The sequence below is a fragment of the Ovis canadensis genome, chromosome 5 (genome assembly GCF_042477335.2).
Source record: "Ovis canadensis isolate MfBH-ARS-UI-01 breed Bighorn chromosome 5, ARS-UI_OviCan_v2, whole genome shotgun sequence".
Lineage (NCBI taxonomy): Eukaryota > Metazoa > Chordata > Mammalia > Artiodactyla > Bovidae > Ovis > Ovis canadensis.
This window is the reverse complement of record NC_091249.1, coordinates 81,882,204-81,906,006: the sequence shown is the minus strand read 5'-3', so window position 1 is coordinate 81,906,006 and position 23,803 is coordinate 81,882,204. Positions and strand designations below refer to the sequence as shown.

General features: G+C 38.8%; 1 protein-coding gene across 1 annotated transcript in view; it reads left to right on the top strand.

Annotated features, from left to right (window-relative positions):
• SOX30 (SRY-box transcription factor 30) overlaps positions 1–23,803 on the top strand; it is a 44,435-nt gene that overhangs the window by 5,664 nt on the left and 14,968 nt on the right. Inside the window, exon 4 of the mRNA XM_069592499.1 lies at positions 8,144–8,636. Coding sequence (XP_069448600.1) covers positions 8,144–8,636 — 493 coding nt within the window. The remainder of the gene's footprint in view (positions 1–8,143; positions 8,637–23,803) is intronic.

Here is a 23,803-nt window from a genome sequence, read left to right as displayed (position 1 = left end):
TACATATATATAATTGTTATACAATAGTTATGATAAGACTTATTGGCTGTTCTGCTGCCCAATCATACAGCTTTTGAAATATGTTCTTTTAGTTGTACTCATCAGCTTGGTGTATAGTACTTTGAGGAGTTGGTATCAGTTGCAAGTTTGGAAATGTCACTGTATATTTTACATTGTAAATCATTTATAAAACTCTTAAATAAGAAAAAATTATAGTACAAATCCCTCAGAAAATCTGCTTTTAAAGTCTGCCTTTAAATGCTCATTATCTACAGATACAAATGTTTATACCATTCCTTTTTTTTGTTTGATCAACTAATTTTATATTCTAAATATGAAATCATGGTAATTGTGTTCTTTCAAACTTGTTTGTTTCCATGGAAGAAAGATACCAAATTAGTGAGGTATAATTTATCTCAACAGAAACAATTTGTTCTTTTTCTAGAAAGGTTTGTATAGAAATATATTGTATAGATTTCACTAGTGTAGAAAATCGACTCACCAAACTATGGCTCTAAAGTAAACTTACTACTTCCAAAAACAAGTTCACTACTTCTGATAACCTGGTATTATGTTGACTTTCCAAAAATGCTCTTGATTGACATTTTTGGCAGAGAGACCATTTGTATCTACTTCATCCAATATTTTCTTAGTTCTAACTTTTGAGTTTCTTTAAAGCTCGTAGGTTAATGCCACCTGAGATCTCTTATATTCATTTTATCAATTTGGATTAGAACATTCTGTGAACTTGCCATTATACTGCATTTGATGTAATATTTTTAAACTATCTGCTGTGAAAATGAAGTAGGTTCAGATGTCTTCTTAAGGTCGTAGTAGGAAGTGGGTTTTGAGTCTCTCCATTCTTTCAGTTGACTTTTACACCGTAATGATTATCCCATTGATTCCATTGAGTCTCTTCTTTCTGTAAAAGTATTTAAAAAGGCACTTACTGTTGATTTTAAGGTCCTACAGATGTAATTTCTTCAATTTTCTTTTAAACTGTCTAATTTTTACTTGCATCACACTTACACACTCTGGCTTCTCTTTTACAGATTTGGATGAGCTCTTCATTTTAAAGACATCTTTCCTTTTTGTGGGTACTCTTTAATTTGGTCAAGCTTCCCTGGTGGCTCAGATGGTAAAGAGTCTGCCTGCAGTATGAGAGACCTGGATTCAAACCCTGGGTCAGAAAGATCCCCTGGAGAAGGAAATGGCAAACCACTCCAGTATTCTTGCCTGGAAAATCCCATGGACGAGGAGCCTGGCAGGCTACCACCCATGGGGCCACAAAGAGTCAGACGCGACTGAACGACTTCACTTTTACTTTGATTTGGTCAGTTAGCCACAACAACTTTTTGATTTTTAAGGCACATTTTTTTCCTTTTGGGTTTTTAGTATTATCATATAAAATAACCTTCATTCTTCTGTAAACTTTTTATTTTAGTTATCCCTATCAGCCTTATTTTCCTAGCCCGTATTTGTAATTCCAAAAATCTAATTTGTCTCTCACGTTTAATCCCCCATATTGAGCTTATCTCCTGTTTCCAGTTTCTGAAAGTACTTACAACTTAATAGTCCAGAATAGTTTTTTGGATACTTCCCTTTATCAAATGTCTTTGATGCCAGTTATGCCAGCATTTTAATTTTATATTAAATTCAGTTTGGTTCCGTCTCTCAGTTGTGTCCCGCTCTTTGTGACTCCATGGACTGCAGCATGCCAGTCTTCCCTGCCTATCACCAACCCCCGGAGCTTGCTCAAACTCATGTCCATTGAGTCAGTGATGCCATCCAGCCATCTCATCCTCTGTTGTCCCCTTCTCCTCCCGCCTTCAATCTTTCCCAGCATCAGCATCTTTTGAAATGAGTCAGCTCTTTGCATCAGGTGGCCAAAGTATTGGAGCTTCAGCTTCAGCATCAGTCCTTCAAATCAATATTCAGGACTGATTTCCTTTCAGATTGACTGGTTTGATCTCTTTGCAGTCCAAGGGACTCTCAGGAATCTTCTCCAACACCATGTTCAAAATCATCTATTCTTTGGTGCTCAGCTTTCTTTATGGTCCAACTTGCATATCCATAACATGACTACTAGAAAAACCATACATTTTACTAGATGGACCTTTGTTGGCAAAGTGTCTCTGCTTTTGAATATGCTGTCTAGGTTGGTCATAACTTTTCTTCCAAGGAGCAAGCATCTTTTAATTTCATGGCTGCAGTCACCATCTGCAGTGATTATGGAGCCCAAGAAAATAAAGCCTCTCACTGTTTTTATAGTTTCCCCATCTATTTGCCATGAAGTGATGGGATCAGATGGCTTGATTTTAGTTTTTTGAATGTTGAATTTTAAGCCAATTTTTTCACTCCTCTTTCACTTTCATCAAGAGACTTTTTTTAGTTCCTCTTCACTTTCTGCCATAAGGGTGGTGTCGTCTGCATATATGAGGTTAATGCTATTTCTCCCAGCAGTCTTGATTCCAGCTTGTGCTTCATCCAGCCTGGCATTTTGCGTGATGTTCTCTGCATATAAGTTAAATAATTAAGGTGATAATATACAGCTGTTACATATTTCTTTCCCAGTTTGGAACCAATCCATTGTTCCAGGTCTGGTTCTGACTGTTGCTTCTTGACCTGCATACAGGTTTTGCAGGAGGCAGGTAAGGTGGTCTGGTATTCCCATCACTTTAAGAATTTTCCACAGTTTGTTGTGATCCATAGTCGAAGGCTTTGGCGTAGTCATTAAAGCAGAAGTAAACATTTTTCTGGAACTCTCTTGCTTTTTGTATAATCCAATGGCTGTTGGCAATTTTATCTCTGGTTCCTTACCTTTTCTAAATCCAGCTTGAACATCTTGAAGTTCTTGGCTCATGTAATGTTGAAGCCTGGCTTGGGGAATTTTGAGCATTGCTTTACTAGCGTGTGATGTGAGTGCATTTGTGTGGTAGTTTGAACATTCTTTGATATTGCCTTTCTTTGGGATTGGATTGAAAACTGATCTTTTCCAGTCCTGTGGCCACTGCTGAGTTTTCCAGATTTGCTGGCATGTTGAGTATAGCACTTTCACAGCATCATCTTTTAGGATTTGAAATATCTCAACTGGAATTCTATCACCTCCACTAGCTTTGTTTGTAGTGGTGCTTCCTGAGGCCCACTTGACTTTGTATTCCACGATGTCTGGCTCTAGATGAGTGATCACACCATCATGGTTATCTGGGTCAGTAAGATCTTTCTTGTATCATTCTTCTATTAAATTGATCATGTTTATTTTTTTAAAGGTTTCTAAAAATCTGGTAGAAGCAATATTTATTTTAGCCTGGCTTTCAGATCTCAGTTTTATATGTTTATGAATTTTCTGGTGAGATTATTTCATTCTTTACATTTTATTACTGAAACCTGACATGAATTTTCCTTATTACATCTAAACTCAATTGATATCTTTTACTCTTCTGAATTCATACATTTTCTCTAAATTTTGACTTTAAAAATGTTTACTACTATTTTAATTTTTTGGTTGTAGACATATAATATCATTTTGGTTTATCCATCTCTTCTTTTTTAACAGAAATAACACAAAAACCTCCAACATTCTAATATTTTTGTAATCCAAAAACAATCTTATCTTGTCCTTGTCTAAAGATCAGTTCTTGTGAAGTTTTATGTTCAGAAGAAACAAAGATATGGCTTGAAAATTCCTCGAAAAGTAATGTAGCTCATTGTGGGTTTTCTTGTGGAGCAAAGGAGGAGGAATCATATGGCTCAAACTATATTAAGTCTTCCTAGGACTCCTCTTTACCATTTCTCTCCCCAAAGCCCCACCATCCTTAGCAGTTAGCTAACTGTTCTTCCCAAGCCTCCATTTTCCATCTGTCTCTATGCCTCCAACTCTTACCCTATTTCTCTCTCTCTCCTCTCCTCCTTTTTCTGCCTCTGTTTCTCTCTTCTTAGCCATATGCTGGTCTTCCTATCCTTCTTTCTACTTCTTTACAGCTTTTTCTTGTAGAGAAATTTGGTCTGTCTTCAGTTTCTGCCATTCTCTACTCCTTTCTGTTCATCCCAGTCACACAACAAAAGCCTGGTTACATCCTTCATCCTTTCAGCACAGGTAGTGGAGTCATCTTCTTTAGGAATGGGTGAGAGGAATTTGTCGAAACTATGGACAGCTATTAATAACTGTAATTTTTTCCTTTCCTTATCATAGTGTCCTATAGATCTAAAATTCTGCTCTTTACCTCATGTTACAATTAGATAATGCTGGCTGCTTCAACAGTCTCCTAAACATAATGGTTTAAATAGAATCATGGTTTACATTTTCACCCATGTAAAGTCCAAAATAAATATCTCTGGCTTTCTTCCAAGGGATTCATAGACACAGGTTTCTTCTACCCTATGGCTCTTCCGTCTCTGATATGTATTAGCCAAGTGTACATGAACTTGCAGAAGGGAAAAGAGCATGGAGGATTGTACATGAGAGTTTTTTTATGGTCCAGTCTCAGAAGTGGTATACAACACTTACTTCATCGGTTGTATTGAACCATATGACCGCTCCTAACTGCAAGGCAGGCTGGAAAGTGTAACCTAGCTGTGTGCTAGTAAGAGAGAAACCAAGTGACTAGATAGTCTTTTCCATACCTTGATGCCGGGAGCCAGCGTGAGGAATCCCACCCGTGACAAGGTCATGTGGCAGAGATCTGATGGGCAAGGCAAATCAGATCTCAGGGTGTCCCCCTGGTATTTCCTGAGCATGTATCCCAAAAACCAAAAATCTGCCGGCCTTTGTACTCTGCTTTTCCACTCTTCTGACACACTCTGGAAAAAGTCAACTCAGGGCTTTAGTCTCCTGCATTTGAAAGGGATGTTTCAGTTAAACCCCCTCTAATAACTCTCTAGCTTGCCTAACAGGTTCCCCCAGACCTCTTACAGCTTGGGAATTGCTTACAGCCCCACAACCGCGAGAGGCACTAAGCTTAAAGTATCTTAAGATACAGAGCCTTTTCTAAAGTGCTAAAAAATCATAATGGTGATGAGATTTCACTGTTGACTCAATGATTGCTGCCAGGCCTCCATATTCTTTATCTTTTAGGCACCTGGGAGGATGTTAATCAATGTAAATGGGATATGGAAAAGGATATATAATAGTTTTGATGTTAGCAACACTAGACTTTTGAGTTAATTACTTTTCTTTTGTTATAAATCACTGTACTCCTTTTGCCTGTTATAAATTGCTGTATCTTTGCTATGTAAGAGTGTAACTTTGTTTAGTGCTTTCTGAGAGTGGCACCAGACTTTGGGAAGATCAACACAAATAAGTCTTCTGGTTGACAAACCCTTTCATAAAAAAGGCTGTAAAATGTTAATTGGCCCTTTTGGCCAGAAGATGATGTAAATCACCTAAGACTTGTGTATACAACTAGGTATGCAGAGAGAAAAGCCTGGTTTTGATAAGAGTCTGGGCTGCTAATGCTGCATAATTTTGTATTACCCATTGATCTCTATGTACAATCAAAGAGGTATAAAAGGCCTTTCTAGAGAATAGAAGCTGGGCCAGTCACTGGACTGGTTTCCCCCGTGTCTCCTCTTTACTCTATTTTCTGGCTGAATTCCCATCTGGGGCATGGAGGCTCGCCATGTCTACTTACTTGCCCCGGCTTCTAAGATCCACAGAGGGGGAGCCCAAGGTGGGGCACCCCCTGCTATTCAAGAGGATGGCAGTGGCCTAACGTAGATGGTACAAGCTCCTTGTCTGGAACTCTATTGGCTTTCCACATAAACCAAGTTATTCAGCCTCTTTTTCTCCACTTAATTTTCCTACTACACTATTTCTTCCTAATCTAATCTTATCTTAATAAATAAATAAGTTTTTTCCTCACCAACGCCGTCCCGGCTTCGAATTCCCTGGATCCACCGGGGCTGGACCCTGGCACCTTATCTACAGTGTGATATGTTAGATCTCTGCCCTTTCCACAAGTCTTCCCTATTCACTGAGTTTATCAGTGATGATTAGGCGTTGGACGCATTAACCTCTCGGTATAGCAACCTGAATTTTGACATTTAGGACATCTTTATTATACTTCCATATAACTCTCTATGCATCTGATTTTTTACCTCAGGTCAAAATGTTAGTTGCTTGGTAAATGTTTGTTTAAGTAAATGAGTGCATGGTTTTATCACCTCTTGATTCACTGGTTCCCCTTATTTTATAAAAAAATATCTGGTAGAAAAGAACATTTGCTATCAGCTAAAAGATTGAGTCCCTTTCTTCTTCAGTAACTGAAGTAACTACAGCTCCTATAATTTTTTGTTTCCTTTGCCTAAAAAGAGCATATTTCTCTTTTGAGGACTAACAGCCTAGAGGATTGTGCATGAGAGATTTTTATGGACCAGTCTCAGAAGTGGTACACAACACTTCTTCTTACTAAACTTCATACTGCACAGGAAAAGAAAATCTGCATCAGAGGTAGATTTTAGGAGCAGATGTGTTGAGTGCAGTGATAATTCAGTGAATAAAACTGAGAGATTTTACAAGTCAGCCTGGTGTAATATGTATTTAGAGGAGGAGATTTTTTTTGTACAAGATCAGAGATAGAGGTTCTGTCAGCTGTAAGCTTGTTTGTTTTTTCTTTCCATCTAGTCGTACATAGCTTTCTTAACTGTTATTAACCAGGTTCTGTGCCAGATAATGGGGCTACTAATATGAATTAAACTCTTCCTGCTCTTGAGCTCCCCGTTTTGTGATTGTGGTAAGGGTGGCAGACCTGCAAATTTACACAATTTTTATAATATGTGATAGATTTATAGTTTCTGAAGGAACATGAAAAGGGAGATTACTTTATGCTTGATTAATCAGAAAGGCTTAAAGCCTGTGCCTCACATATGGGAGGGCTAGTCCATTTAACCCCATTAACTGAGAATCATGATAGCTTCATCTGTACACTGCTCTGTGTTGCCTCTATTTCACTGGGTCAGAGGCCATCTTGAAGCAGATGGATATCTCTCTTCATTCCCTACCTCCAGGTTTAAGGGTGGTAGTTATTTGACTTACCTGGAGAGAAGGAAGGAGAGGAATGTGTTACCTGGCCAAGACTGAGAGAAGATTGACAGTCCTTTGGACCTCTGGCAGAAACATTCCTAACCACAGAGTCTGCTCTTGGACTGCCTCTTCTATACTAACAGAGATGTAACTGCACTGAAATAAACTCGATCATGAATCTCTTTGGCTTCTCTCTGTATTTCTTCGGAAAAGTTTAGTTAAATTTAGGCTAAATGTGTCTTTTGAGTAACTTAGTAACTCAGTCAGCAGTCCTTCTTCTTCAAGATCAAAAAGATAAAATACATGATTATTTTAGTTGCCTCTAAAAATTCTGCCATCTCCATCTTGCCATGCTGCAATAATATTCTTTCCTATCTCACAAATTGCTGACCGATGGCAAGTCATGGTCTCTTCTGGGAATTTCCTTATGTATTCACATTGGATGCAATAAAGCAAAATAATTTTACTGATGGTTTCTTTAGTTTTTTTCAATTAAAAAATGTCATTCATAATTTAGTTTATCATAGAGTATACAAAATAAAAAAAAATGACCTATACTGTTATGATGAAACTTCTATTAATACATAAAATTGATATATTTAGAGAATAGAAAATTCAAATAGTCCCAATAGGTACAAAATGAAAGTCTGGCTTCCCATGGCCCTATCTCCTCTTCCAGATGACCATCTTTTAAAAGGAACCACTATCAATAGTTTCATATTGTTTCTTTTAGAAATATTTATATATATATTCCAGCATTTGTATTTGTCATTCACTCAGACATTTTATTCATCTATTTATTCATCCAAAAAATATTTTTTTAAGGACCTATTCTGTGTCAGGCAGAATTTTGAACCCTGGGGATATAGTAATGAACAAAACAGAAAAGGTGTCTCCTCTTAGGGCATTAAGAATCTAGGTGGGAAAGAGAGACAAGAATGTAAAATAAATGAACAAGATGGCTTCAGTTTGTCAGGATGCTATGAAAGAAATAGAATGGTGATGTTCTTAGGTAAGGAGGTTAATGGAGGCTTCTGGTTATACAGTTCATTAAGTTCTGCTGAAAAAAGAAAAAATAGTGACTCAATTCATGCCTGACCTATGCTATTTTTATTTCTGAAGGTGAATCTCCACCGACCATCCAGCTGCCCACACCGGCAGTCCAGCGTCCAAGCCCCATCACACTTTTCCAGCCCAGTGTCTCCAGTACTGCCCAGGTGCCTGTCCAAGCTCCAAGTCTGCCCCTCCGTCCAGCACTCCCACCCCAGCGCTTTGCTGGGCCCTCCCAAGCGGACACTCATCGGCTGCATTCTGGAGTCAATCGCTCTGTGAAGAGACCCACTCCTGTTTCTCTGGAGAGCACCAACAGGATTCCGACTAGTGCAAGTCCTGCCCATTCCAGATTTTCAACCTCAACCATCCAACCTCCCAAGGAGTATCCCAGCGTTTCCACTTGTCCCAGAAGTACTCCAATTTCCCAGGCTCCTCCTATTCCACACTCACATGTCTACCAGCCCCCTCCCCTTGGCCATCCAGCTGCATTGTTTGGGACACCACCAAGATTCTCTTTTCATCACCCTTACTTCCTGCCTGGACCTCACTACTTCCCATCAAGGTAAATGAATAGTTTATTTCCTTTCACCTGAAAGTGCTTTCACCTTTCACCTAAAACTATTCATTCATAGTTAATGAATTTTAACCCCTGAAAGCCTCTCTTATTTACTGAAAAAGGAACTTTCTCAATCCTGTTTGGTATCTAATTTAGTTTAGCGGCTAGATAGGGGCCAACCAGTTGACATGAGTACATGGAAGGGCTGGATAGGACTTGGGGAGCCAAGGAGAGTGCATGCCCCATCTTATGGGGCAGTTGCTACTGAGTTCCAGCCTACTGTTGCCACATGAGAATATAGGCTCCATTGTTGTCAGATCTGATTTCTCTCTTGAAAAAAATCATCAGTTGAAAGTGATCTTAAGATCATTTAGGTCAACCCCCTTACTGAATAGTAAGTGTGGTTCTAAAACTTCTATATGTATATAAATCACATGTGATCTTAATAAAATGCAGATTCTGAGTCAGTAGGTCTGGGTTACAGTAGGTTCCTGTACAGGGTTACAGTAAGCCAGATATTCTGCATTTCTAACAAGCTCCCAAGTGATGTCAATTCTGTGGTTTGTGGAATACTTTGAATAGCAACAATATAGAACACACTGGCCTAAGAGGTTAAATGACTTGTCCAAAGTTATTTACCCTCTCAGGGCTCTTGTTAATAAACCAAAAAGTTTATTAGGTAAATTACCAGTAAAAGAAATTTTTTTCACAGGTATGTGTCTAAGGAAAACAAATTTGTAACTTTTCATTTTGGAGTGATAGAATTTAACTTTGAAAGCATTTTGATAGAGTGGCACTAACCTCTACTTTTCAGTTGCTCTTAAAAGTATAAACAGAGATGGTTTCTGTTCAGAATGTTTAATACCCATCTTTTATATTTAGAAAGTAAAACTACTCCCTACTTGGGTGTATCAAAGCCTCAAAGAAGTTTTGCAGTATATATTATGTTGCTTCAATTCATAGTGGAATTGCTGGCTTTCAAGTCTTTAGTACAGAACTAAAAGAAAGTGAAAATAGATGATCAGATTAGGAGAAAGGGAGATACTGCTGTTGTGGTTTGTTTCATTTTTCCAATGGGCTCTTCTTTAACAGCTTTCAGAAGTCTTTTAGTTCAAGAAATCAAACTTTAAGAGACTCCTAAGGCTAGGATCTCTTCTTATTGCTGTTAGGGCCTGAGATTTTATAGGAATTTTAGAGAATTTTACAGTGGTTTTTTTTTTTTTAACATATGAGAAGAGTGCTAAGGACATAGCTGGAATTTAATAAATGAGTAGGTTTGAAAAGATCAGCCTTAGTTAGAACCTTGAGGTTCACAAACTTAAAATTGGTGAAATTTTATCTTTGTTACATAATTCATTTTGTAGTACAAGAAAGACTTGAACAGTACTTATATTAAAGGAGAAGAAGAGGCATCTAGAATAGGTGTATAGCACAATCTTACTCCAGTTGTTTTTTTCTTTTTAGCATTTTGAGAGCTTGGTATTTTTATCTAAAATTCTCACAGTAATCCTTTGTTTTTGGCATAATTATCCCTTTACTTTTTCAGATAAAGAAACTGATCAGCTGTTAGATAAATAGCTTTGTTAAGGTCACTTTTCACTTTCATGCATTGGAGAAGGAAATGGCAACCCACTTCAGTATTCTTGCCTGGAGAATCCCAGGGATGGGGGAGCCTGGTGGGCTGCTGTCTGTGGGGTCTCACAGAGTCGGACATGACTGAAGTGACTTAGCAGGAGCAGCAAAGTCACACAGCTGGTAAACAGCAGAGCCAGTAGTCAAACTTAGATTTAATGTCTGATTTTTAATTCTGTGGTTTTTTTTTTTTTTTCCACTGTATCACTAAGGCTTCTCGATATAATGGCTTCTCTTGCTTGGTAGCTGTTAGTTGCTAGAAGAGAATCACATGGAAAATGCATCCTGTATTTTTGAATGGAAAAGTAGTGTAGTCAAGTACACTTTTGGGCAGGAGAGTTTTTTTTATACAATAAATAAATAAAATCATAGGAAATTTATCTTCCTTACTCATGACAAGACTTACAGGAATTGGCTGTTAATTTACAAACCATTGATGGCTTAAAGAACATTTTGAAAAGAAACTCAGGAAAATATGTCATTAGAAGACAGAAAATATATCTCCATCTTGAATGGTATTATTGCTAATTAAACAGTTAGAACTGGACATGGAACAACAGACTGGTTCCAAATAGGAAAAGGAGTACATCAAGGCTGTATATTGTCACCCTGCTTATTTAACTTCTATGCAGAGTACATCATGAGAAACGCTGGACTGGAAGAAGCACAAGCTGGAATCAAGATTGCCGGGAGAAATATCAATAACCTCAGATATGCCGATGACACCACCCTTATGGCAGAAAGTAAAGAGGAACTAAAAAGCCTCTTGATGAAAGTGAAAGAGGAGAGTGAAAAAGTTGGCTTAAAGCTCAACATTCAGAAAATGAAGACCATGGCATCTGGTCCCATCACTTCATGGGAAATAGATGGGGAAACAGTGTCAGACTTTATTTTTGGGCTCCAAAATCACTGTAGATGGTGACTTCAGCCATGAAATTAAAAGATGCTTACTCCTTGGAATAAAAGTTATGCCCAATCTAGATAGCATATTGAAAAGCAGAGACATTACTTTGCCAACAAAGGTCTGTCTAGTCAAGGCTATGGTTTTTCCAGTGGTCATGTATGAATGTGAGAGTTGGACTGTGAAGAAAGCTGAGCGCCGAAGAATTGATGCTTTTGAACTGTGGTGTTGGAGAAGACTCTTGAGAGTCCCTTGGACTGCAAGGAGATCCAACCAGTCCATTCTGAAGGAGATCAGCCCTGGGATTTCTTTGGAAGGAATGATGCTAAAGCTGAAACTCCAGTACTTTGACCACCTCATGTGAAGAGTTGACTCATTGGAAAAGACTCTGATGCTGGGAGGGATTGGGGGCAGGAGGAGAAGGGGACGACAGAGGATGAGATGGCTGGATGGCATCATTGACTCGATGGACGTGAGTCTGAGTAAACTCTGGTAGTTAGTGATGGACAGGGAGGCCTGGCGTGCCATGATTCATGGGGTTGCAGAGTCAGACACGACTGAGCTACTGAACTGAACTGAACTGAATAATGCTATTAGATGAACTAAATGAAGTGAGTCAGCAGTATTATACTGAATTTTATTTCATGTAAGAATGTCAAAGAAGTATGTCAGCTATAAACATTAAGCCAAATATAGTTTTCCAAAATAAGACCGGCCTTATAAATTATAGTATTGTCTAATTTCATTTATAACTTCTACCTGTTATGTGTGTGATAATAACTTCCCCAAGGATATGGGTAACTTATTTATGTTTGTTTAGATAATATACTTTAGTAAAATCCAGTCTGGCTAAATAACAGATTTAATTGATTTTTTCTCAATTTTCAACTGGCTCTTCTTCCAACTAATAACAGAATCTTCTATAAAGATACTTCTTCCCTAATCAAATTACATATGCAATTGTTCAGCCATTCCAATACCATAATTATAATGACATTTGATATATATATATTTGGAAAATATATACCAAATAAACATATTTGATATTTTCCCCCGTTTATCTAGAGTAGAAACCATGGAGCTTAGGCAGTTTAATCAAGGCATCATTTTATGAAACAGAGAGACACTTAGAAATACTGATCCCTAGGTCTGGGGCTAAATCCTCCTGCCCTTATATAGTAACCATCTTCATACTATGCTTATTAAGACTCTCTCTTTCTGTACTATGTTCAGTTCAGTTCAGTCACTTAGTTGTGTCCGACTCTTTGCAGCCCTATGAATCGCAGCACGCCAGGCCTCCCTGTCCATCACTAACTCCCGGAGTGCACTCAAACTCACGTCCATCGAGTCAGTGATGCCATTCAGCCATCTCATCCTCTGTCATCCCCTTCTCCTCCTACCCTCAATCTCTCTGAGCATCAGAGTCTTTTCCAATGAGTCAACTCTTTGCTTGAGGTGGCCAAAGTACTGGAGTTTCAGCTTTAGCATCATTCCTTCCAAAGAACACCCAGGACTGATCTCCTTTAGAATGGTCTGGTTGGATCTCCTTGCAGTTCAAGGGATTCTCAAGAGTCTTCTCCAACACCACAGTTCAAAAGCATCCATTCTTTGGTGCTCAGCTTTCTTCACAGTCCAACTCTCACATCCATACATGACCACTGGAAAAACCATAGCCTTGACTAGACGGACCTTTGTTGGCAAAGTAACATCTCTGCTTTTGAATATACTATCTAGGTTGGTCATAACTTTTCTTCCAAGGAGTAAGCGTCTTTTAATTTCATGGCTGAAGTCACCATCTACAGTGATTTTGGAGCCCAAAAAAATAAAGTCTGACACTGTTTCCACTGTTTTCCCATCTATTTCCCATGAAGTGATGGGACCAGATGCCATGGTCTTCGTTTTCTGAATGTTGAGCTTTAAGCCAACTTTTTCACTCTCCTCTTTCACTTTCATCAAGAGGCTTTTTAGTTCCTCTTCACTTTCTGCCATAAGGGTGGTGTCATCTGCATATCTGAGGTTATTGATATTTCTCCCGGCAATCTTGATTCCAGCTTGTGCTTCTTCCAGTCCAGCGTTTCTCATGATGTACTCTGCATAGAAGTTAAATAAGCAGGGTGACAATATACAGCCTTGACGTACTCCTTTTCCTATTTGGAACCAGTCTGTTGTTCCATGTCCAGTTCTAACTGTTGCTTCCTAACCTGCATATAGGTTTCTCAAGAAGCAGGTCAGGTGGTCTGGTATTCCCATCTCTTCCAGAATTTTCCACAGTTTATTGTGTTCCACACAGTCAAAGGCTTTTGCATAGTCAATAAAGCAGAAATAGATGTTTTTCTGGAACTCTCTTGCTTTTTCCATGATCCAGCAGATGTTGGCAATTTGATCTCTGGTTCCTCTGCCTTTTCTAAAACCAGCTTGAACATCTGGAATTTCACGGTTCACGTATTGCTGAAGCCTGGCGTGGAGAATTTTGAGCATTACTCTACTAGTGTGAGGGATGAGTGCAATTGTGTGGTAGTTTGAGCATTCTTTGACATTGCCTTTCTTTGGGATTGGAATGAAAACTGACTTTTTCCAGTCCTGTGGCCACTGCTGAGTTTTCCAACTTTGCTGGCATATTGAGTGCAGCACTTTCACAGCATCATCTTTCAGGATTTGAAATAGCTCAACTAGAATTCCATCACCTCCACTTGTTCGTAGTGATGCTTTCTAAGGCCCACTTGACTTCACATTCCAGGATGTCTAGCTCTAGGTGAGTGATTACACCATTGTGATTATCTTGGTCGTGAAGATCTTTTTTGTACAGTTCTTCTGTGTATTCTTACCACCTCTTCTTAATATCTTCTGCCTCTGTTAGGTCCATACCATTTCTGTCCTTTATCGAGCCCATCTTTGCATGAAATGTTCCCTTGGTATCTCTAATTTTCTTGACGAGATCTCTAGTCTTTCCCATTTTGTTGTTTTGCTCTATTTCTTTGCATTGATCACTGAGGAAGGCTTTCTTATCTCTTCTTGCTATTCTTTGGAACTCTGCATTCAGCTGCTTATATCTTTCCTTTTCTCCTTTGCTTTTTGCTTCTCTTCTTTTCACAGCTATTTGTAAGGCCTCCCCAGACAGCCATTTTGCTTTTTTGCATTTCTTTTCCATGGGGATGGTCTTGATCCCTGTCTCCTGTACAATGTCACGAATCTCTGTCCATAGTTCATTTGGTACTCTATCTATCAGATCTAGTCCCTTAAATCTATTTCTCACTTCCACTGTATAATCATAAGGGATTTGATTTAGGTCACACCTGAGTGGTCTAGTGGTTTTCCCTACTTTCTTCAATTTAAGTCTGAATTTGGTAATAAGGAGTTTGTGATCTGAGCCACAGTCAGCTCCCGGTCTTGTTTTTGCTGACTGTATAGAGCTTTTCCATCTTTGGCTGCAAAGAATATAATCAGTCCATTACTTTCTTAGTTATCCTTTTTACCCCCACCTTTTCTTCTATTTTTCCTTCTTTTTGCAGTATTTATACTTTCACATACAATGAAGATATCTAGAATCTTCATTCTGTTGGCCATTGAGTAAATAAATGTGTTCAAAAGTGTATTGCGATTAGTGTTATAGAATGGATATGAATGATAAATTGAAATTTATTAGCTTGAAATATATAAAACTATAATCAAACATATCTGTATATCTCTCAGGGAAGTTAAGTCAAAAAATTCTAAATTGTGGTAATATATAGCATCTTAATTGTAAGATTTTGGACAAACAGATCAAATGTTATAAAGCAGTTATCCTTAATCCTTGTTTGGCTTATAGATCTATGAAAGAATTTGATTGAGGTTTTCGATCTATTTCCTATTATAATGTACATCTACATACATATACAATATTTTGCCTAATTCTTATGGAGGATAGAATTTATAGTTCCAAAACAAGATAGATTCAGCTAATATGGAATGCTGCTGCTGCTAAGTTGCTTCAGTTGTGTCCGATTCTGTGCGACCCCATAGACGGCAGCCCACCAGGCTCCGCCGTCCCTTGGATTCTCCAAGCAAGAACACTGGCGTGGGTTGCCGTTTCCTTCTCCGATGCATGAAAGTGAAAAGTGAAAGTGAAGTCACTGAGTTGTGTCCAACTCTCAGCGACCCCATGGACTGCAGCCTACCAGGCTCCTCCATCCATGGGATTTTCCAGGCAAGAGTACTGGAGTAGGGTGCCATTGCCTTCTCCGTAATATGGAATATCTTCTGCTATAACTATTATAAATGTTGAATTTGAAATATGAACAATTTAATACCTAGCTGAAATCATAAGAAAGGAAAATAAATCCTACTTTGTTAAAAGACCAATAAGCTGAAAACTTGTACCGTGGTCTTGGGGATAGTTTGCAGATTCAGAAATAGTCTCAGCATTTATAAACTTGGGTTTTAATGCCTACATAAGGAGAGGTCTTGACTCTTTTCAAGGTGAGGAGGTGAAACTAAAACCTCTTCATAAAGCTTCTGTTGCTGCTCCTTTGTCACTTCAGTCATATCTGACTCTGTGTGACCCTATGGACTGTAGCCCACCAGGCTCCTCTGTCCATGGGGATTCTCCAGGCAAGAATACTGGAGTGGGTTGTCATGGCCTCATCCAGGGGATCTTCCCAAACTAGGGATAGAACCCAGGTCTCCCACGTTGCACGTGGATTCTTTATCCTCTGAACCACCAGGGAAGCCCCTTCATAAAGCTAAGACCTTAGAAAGGCCTCTCAACTTTGATAAAGGAATAGAAGATTTTTTTATCACTGATCCAGACAAAGCACAAAGGAAACTTGTTTTTATCCAGGGCTATATATGAAAAAAGTCCTTCTGTTAGATATAAAAACTCCAGATTATACTGCACACTGATTGAGACTCTGAAATCACCCTATCCACTTGATAAACTAACACACAAATTAGTTCTGGGATGACTTACCTGGGACAGCTATTCTAAAGGGGATACCTCAACCATTCAAGCCACTTACGAATTTCCAAAGGGAGAGAATTATTATTAAAGGTGAGCTTTAGCATATAGAACACAAGGACAGGATTCATTAAGAGCAAGAGTCAATACATGCTACAAATAGTAAGAATAATACCCAAGAATGTGAAATAACTGAATTTCAGTTCAGTTCAATCGCTCAGTCGTGTCCAACTCTTGAGAGACCCCATGAACTGCACACGCCAGGCCTCCCTGTCCATCACCAACTCCCAGAGTCCACTCAAACCCATATCCATTGAGTCAGTGATGCCATCCAACCATCTTATCCTCTGTCCTTCCCTTCTCCTCCTGTCCTCAATCTTCCCCAGCATCAGGGTCTTTTCAAATGAGTCAGCTCTTCACATCAGGTAGCCAAAGTATTGGAGTTTCAGCTTCAACATCAGTCCTTCCAATGAACAGCCAGGACTGATCTCCTTTAGGATGGACTGGTTGGATCTCCTTGCAGTCCAAGGGACTCTCAAGAGTCTTCTGCAACACCACAGTTCAAAAGTATCAATTCTTTGGTGCTCAGCTTTCTTTATAGTCCAACTCTCATATCCATACATGACCACTGGAGAAACTATAGCCTTGACTAGATGGGCCTTTGTTGGCAAAGTAATGTCTCTGCTTTTTAATATGCTGTCTAGGTTGGTTGCAACTTTCCTTCCAAGGAGTAAGCATCTTTTAATTTCATGGCTGCAGTCACCATCTGCAGTGATTTTGGAGCCCAGAAAAATAAAGTCTGACACTGTTTGCCATGAAGTGATGGGACTGGATGCCGTGACCTTCGTTTTCTGAATGTTGAGCTTTAAGCCAACTTTTTCACTGCCCTCTTTCACTTTCATCAAGAGGCTTTTTAGTTTCTCTTCACTTTCTGCCATAATGGTGGTATCATCTGCATATCTGAGGTTATTGATATTTCTCCCGGCAATCTTGATTCCAGCTTGTGCTTCTTCAGCCCAGCTTTCTCATGATGTACTCTGCATAGAAGTTAAATAAGCAGGGTGACAGTATACAGCCTTGACGTACTCCTTTTCCTATTTGGAACCAGTTTGTTCCACGTCCAGTTCTAACTGTTGCTTCCTGACCTGCATACAGGTTTCTCAAGAGGCAGGACAGGTGGTCTGGTATTCCCATCTCTTTCAGAATTTCAGAACTGATTTCAGATTTCAGAACTGAATATCAGGAAGAGACTAAAAACCATATTTCAAATAATTAAAGAGGACTTCTGTACCAGCCAAGATTAGGGCTGAATCTACCCTCATCTGAAATGATTTTTAAGAAAAGGCAAAATATATGATTTTCAAGACACTGTTTATCAGCAATGATATGAAGATCCTTGAGAGAGAGAAAACAAATGAGGTAAACCTTGAAATCTCCCCTGCTTACTGGCCTGGAAGCCATGGAAGGAGACATGGAAACAGGAAGGAGCAGCACGTGGAAACCATGGAAGGAGAAACACAAGAAGATCCTTGTAGACTCACCAAGTTGAGCAGATAGAACCGAGAGTCCAGTGAAACCAAGTCAGCTAGAATTCTTGGGATAGAGTACTTGAGAGAAGAAGGTTGCACAGTGCAAAAATTCTGAATCTCTGCATAGGTTCCTTTTTGAGTATTCATCTGAATGCTGATCAGCTGATGCATGTGAGGAATATTACCCAAGATTGGTGAAGAAACTGTCCAACAAATCAGAGACAGCATTGCCCAGCACTCACACCAGGCTGGGAATATTTCTTTTTCTCACCAAACAGATTAGAAAACCTTGATGGGATATTGACTACTTGGAGAGTCTTGTTTTAGGTAGATCTAGACTAAATGTTGCTATGGTTTTATCTAAAAATTCTTAAAATCAAGACCTGAAGTGATCAAAGTTACTGTTTTCTAGTAACTAACTGTATCTAAAACAAAGCTTAAGGATATTAATAGAAATAGTATGATTATAAGGATAAGAGAGAGGGAGTTTCATTTCTGAAGTGGCAGCACGAGGAGTTCTATGAATCTACTACTCCCAAGCAAACAACCATAACTGGTAAAAACTATTTTTAAAGACCAGCTACTTAAATTCTCTGGGAAGTGTCCTAAGGGCATACAGCAGATAAGGAAACATGTATTCAAGAATACACCTTAAAACTTCGTAAGAAGAGCAAGAGTCTATGATACTTGGGCCATGAAAAATACTCCCTTACTGAAGGCAGTGGCAACCCACTCTAGTAGTCTTGCCTGGAAAATCCTGTGGATGGAGGAGCCTGGTAGGCTGCAGCCCATGGGGTCACTGGGAGTCAGACATGACTGAGTGACTTCACTTTCGCTTTTCACTTTCATGCATTGGAGAAGGAAATGGCAACCCACTCCAGTGTTCTTGCCTGGAGAATCCCAGGGATGGGGGAGCCTGGTGGGCTGCCGTCTATGGGGTCTCACAGAGTTGGACACGACTGAAGTGACTTAGCAGCAGCAGCAGCAGCAGCACCCTCAGTTAACTTGATGGAATCCAACTCTGAGTGGCCAAGAAGATAGCTTTCTCTCCCCTCAGCTCCTAATCAAAGGATACAATATCTTACAGAGAGATGTAGCATTTTTCATCCTCTCCAGATCTTAGTAAAGAGGTTAAATTCATGGTGAGTGTGACCAAGAGGTTGGGGGTTCCTTTCTTTTGTTCAGCACCTGCTGACAGGATAAGTGTTCAACTCTTAAGGATGACAAACAGAGAGTACTGTGACCCTGAGCATCCTTGATCCAGGTCACTTTTAGAAGAGATGTTCTATGCTGGCAGAAGAAAACCAGAAAATTTTTCCATAAGAATAGAGAGCTCAGAAACTCTCTCCAAAGAAATTTGACTTCTCTGAAACAGTGTGGGGAAGTTTATACATAAGGATATTCTTGAAAACAAGGAGATTCTGGTGGTAGGCAAATAAAAGAGGCATCACTTAATCAAAATAAGAAGCTAGGGACTTCCCTGATGGTCCACTGGTTAAGATTCTGGTCTTCCACTGCAGGGGGTAAGGGTTTGATTCCTGACCTGAGAACTAAGACTAAGAATCTAACTGTATGCCAACTAGTACATAAAAATCTAGGGAAAGAAATGCTAAGAACCCTCCTGCAGTCAGAACAAACCTCAGAGACTTCTCAAAATTGACCCCTGTCTGAATTTAATTGGATCACACTGTGGAACAGTCTCTGCCCCAAGACATTTTGAAACCTTGGAGCAATCAGCCAGCAATGAGTATAATCCTCAAGCTGTATGTAATGGCAAATGAATCAAGAGCTTAACACAAAAATCAAAGAAAGAGATAGAGTCCTGCTAAAACCATTATCATCCTAGGGTGACTGTATTCATGTCCAAATCTGTGCCCTCTAAGAAGTGACACTCAGGGTTTACACTACAGAGAAAATACACTTCACTAAAATTTAAGTCAAAAAAAAACCAAGCAAAAAAAAAAACAAAACTAGACCTGGAAAAGTTAAAGAGAGTTATTGTCCCAAATTCCTGAAAGTTATTGCTCCTGAGTTACTGAAAATGTCCTGTTTTCAACCAAAAATTATGACATGCAAAGAAAAGGAAAGCGCCATTCATACCTGGAGGAGAAAAATAAGCAACAGAAGCTACCTGTGGTAGGGCTCGTATCTCAAATTTAACATAGGCTTCCAAGACGTTATAACTATATTCAAGCAGTTAAAGGAAACCATTTTTAAAGAAGTAAAAGAAGTTGTGATGATGATGTCTTTTCACAAATACTATCATTAAAGGCATAGAAATTATAAAAAGAACCAAATGGAAATTCTGGAATTGAAAAGCACAATAACCAAAATGAAAACTTCACTAGAGGGGCTCAAAAGTAAACTTGAACTGACATGAGAATGAATCAGAAACCTTGAAAGTAGACTGGTAGCGATTACATAACCTGAAGAATAAAGAGAAAAAAGAATGAAGAAAAATGAACAGAGCATCAGAACTGTCATCATTAAGTGCACCAATGTATATGTAAAAGCATCGGAAGGGAGGAGAGGAAAAGCAAAAAGTATTTGAAGATTTAATAGCTGAAGACTTCTCATATTTTATGAAAAATATTATACATTTAAGAAAGCCAGGAGATCCACAGAGGGCCACATCATAGTAAAATACTGAAATCTGAACCGGAAGAGAAAGTGAGAGAGTCAGGCAGATGGACACTCATATCATGTACAGGGAAACCCCAATAAAATTAACACCTGACTTTCCATCAGAAGCAATGGACACTAGAATATATATTTGAAGTACTGAAGAAAAACCCCAGTCAGCTAAGAATCTTATATACGGTGAAGCCATTTTAAAAAAATTAAGCCAAGGTAAAGACATTTCTGAGATAATCCAAAACTGAGATTGCTAGCACATTTGCATTACGAGAAATACAAAGGGAGTTCTTCAGGCTGAAAGTAAATGATCCCAAATGGTAGTTGGGATAAAAAAACACAAAATGTCGAAGAGCCCCAGGAAAGGTAAAAATACAGTTACAAAAGACAGTATAGGAAAGCTAAAATGGAGTAGATATATATATACATACATATATATGTATATAACTTTCCTATGTAGCAGAAACTAGCTATAATTTACAAACAACTTTGTAAATCAACTATATTCTAATAAAAGTTAACAAAAAATACTATAAGACAACATAAAGGCTGTATGAATCTTCTTTTGACTGGTTTTAAAAGCAATTATCCCAAAGAAAGGCAATGCCAAAGAATGCTCAAACTGCCACGCAATTGCACTCATCTCACACGCTAGTAAAGTAATGCTCAAAATTCTCCACGCCAGGCTTCAGCAATTGAACCGTGAACTTCCAGATGTTCAAGCTGGTTTTAGAAAAGGCAGAGGAACCAGAGATCAAATTGCCAACATCCGCTGGATCATGGAAAAAGCAAGAGAGTTCCAGAAAAAACATCTATTTCTGCTTTATTGACTATGCCAAAGCCTTTGACTGTGTGGAACACAATAAACTGTGGAAAATTCTGGAAGAGATGGGAATACCAGACCACCTGACCTGCCTCTTGAGAAACCTATATGAGGTCAGGAAGCAAAGTTAGAACTGGACATGGAACAACAGACTGGTTCCAAACAGGAAAAGGAGTACGTCAAGGCTGTATATTGTCACCCTGCTTATTTAACTTCTATGCAGAGTACATCATGAGAAACGCTGGGCTGGAAGAAGCACAAGCTGGAATCAAGATTGCCAGGAGAAATATCAATAACCTCAGATATGCCGATGACACCACCCTTATGGCAGAAAGTGAAGAGGAACTAAAAAGCCTCTTGATGAAAGTGAAAGAGGAGAGTGAAAAAGTTGGCTTAAAGCTCAACATTCAGAAAACGAAGACCATGACATCTGGTCCCATCACTTCATGGGAAATAGAAGGGGAAACAGTGGAAACAGTGTCAGACTTTATTTTTTGGGGCTCCAAAATCACTGTAGATGGTGATTGCAGCCATGAAATTAAAAGATGCCTACTCCTTGGAAGAAAGGTTATGACCAACCTAGATAGTATATTCAAAAGCAGAGACATTACTTTGCCAACAAAGGTCCATCTAGTCAAGGCTATGGTTTTTCCAGTAGTTATGGATGTGAGAGTTGGACTGTGAAGAAAGCTGAGCGCCGAAGAATTGATGCTTTTAAACTGTGGTGTTGGAGAAGACTCTTGAGAGTCCCTTGGCCTGCAAGGAGATCGGTCCTGGGTATACTCTGGAAAGAATGATGCTAAAGCTGACACTCCAGTACTTTGGCCACCTCATGCGAAGAGTTGACTCATTGGAAAAGACTCTGATGCTGGGAGGGATTGGGGGCAGGAGGAGAAGGGGACGACAGAGGATGAGATGGCTGAATGACATCACCAACTGGATAGATGTGAGTTTGAGTGAAGTCTGGGAGTTGGTGATGGACAGGGAGGCCTGGCGTGCTGCAATTCATGGGGTCGCAAAGAGTCGGACACGACTTGAGTGACTGAACTGAACTGAACTGAACTGAAAAGCAATTATATAAAACAATATGCAAATAATAATTTTGGGGACCATAATATATAGAAATATATTTGATAATAAAAGCAGAAGGAGTTGGAGGCAAAGTTGTTTTGGATAAGGAAATGATAGCAGATATTCACTTGAATCCACAGGAACAAATTAAGAGAACCATCAGTAATGCATGAGAAGGTGACTATAACAAACTTCAGGGACTTCCCTGACAATCCAGTGGTCCATACTTCTACTGCCGGAGGCTTGGGTTCCATTCTTCATCAGAGAACTAAGATCCTGCATGCTGTGAGGTGCAGCCAAAACTTAAGAAAATAAGTAAAAATGAAAAAAAAAAAAAGAAACTTCAGAATATATATGTGCTTTGCTTTCTCTAAGTTTATTTAATAGGCATAAAATTATGTAATAATCATACCAATATATTGCTGGTTTTAGAACACATAGGTTTAATTTATATAACAATAATAGTATAAAAAGGAAGAAGAAGGAATAGCTATATACAAGCAACATTCTGTATTTCTTGGAATTAAGTTAGTAAAAATCTGAAGTTGATTTTGATAAGGTAAGATGTATATGATTAATGCTAGAGCAACCAGTAAGGAAACAGTGGAGAAGTTATTAAAGGAACTAAAAAGTTACAATGGGGAATATTTACTTTGTGCAGTAAAGAAGGAATAGAAGGCAAAAAGGGAAATATGAGACACATATAAAGCAAAAACTAAAGTGGCAGACATAAATCACATTAAATGTTAATGATTAAATACTCAAAAGGCATATATTGTATAATTGGATAAAAATCAAGATCTTAATATATGTTATCTACAGTTAACACTTTATAGACAAACTCTTTCAAAAAATAGAAGGGACTAATTCCATGAGGTCAGCATTGCTTTGATAGCAAAAATCAGAGAAAGACAAACACAATAAAGAAAAACTACAGGTCAGTATCTCTTTGAGAGACAAAAATGATCAACAAAATACTAGCAAACTGAATTCAGCAGACTAACAAGAGGATTATACACCATAAACAACTTAGATTTATTCCAGGACTGTGAGTTGTTTGAAAATCAAGACATTTGGAAATTGATTAATGTAATATACCATATGAATTAAAATCAGGAACAAAACTACACTATCTTTTCAGAAAGATTTTTTCCAGAAAAAAGCATTTGACATGAATGACCAAAACTTCATGTTGAATGTGAAATATTCCAGCAAGCTAGGAATATAAGGAATCTTCCTCAACTAGTTAAAAATTACCAAAAAACACCTAGTTCACTTCAGTTGCTCAGTTGTGTCTGACTCTTTGCACCCCCATGGACTGCGGCACACCAGGCTTCCCTGTCCATCACCCAACTTCCAGAGTTTACTCAAACTCATGTCCATTGAGTCGGTGATGCGATCCAACCATCTCATCCTCTGTTGCGCCCTTCTCCTCCCACCTCCAGTCTTTCCCAGTCTTTTCCAAGGAGTCAGTTCTTCGTATCAGGCAGCCAAAGTATTGGAGCTTCAGCATCTGTCCTTCCGGTGAATATTCAGGGCTGATTTCCTTTAGGATGGGCTGGTTGAATCTCCTTGCTGTCCAAGGGACTCTCAAGAGTCTTCGCCAACACCACAGTTCAAAAACATCAAATCTTTGGTGCTCAGCTT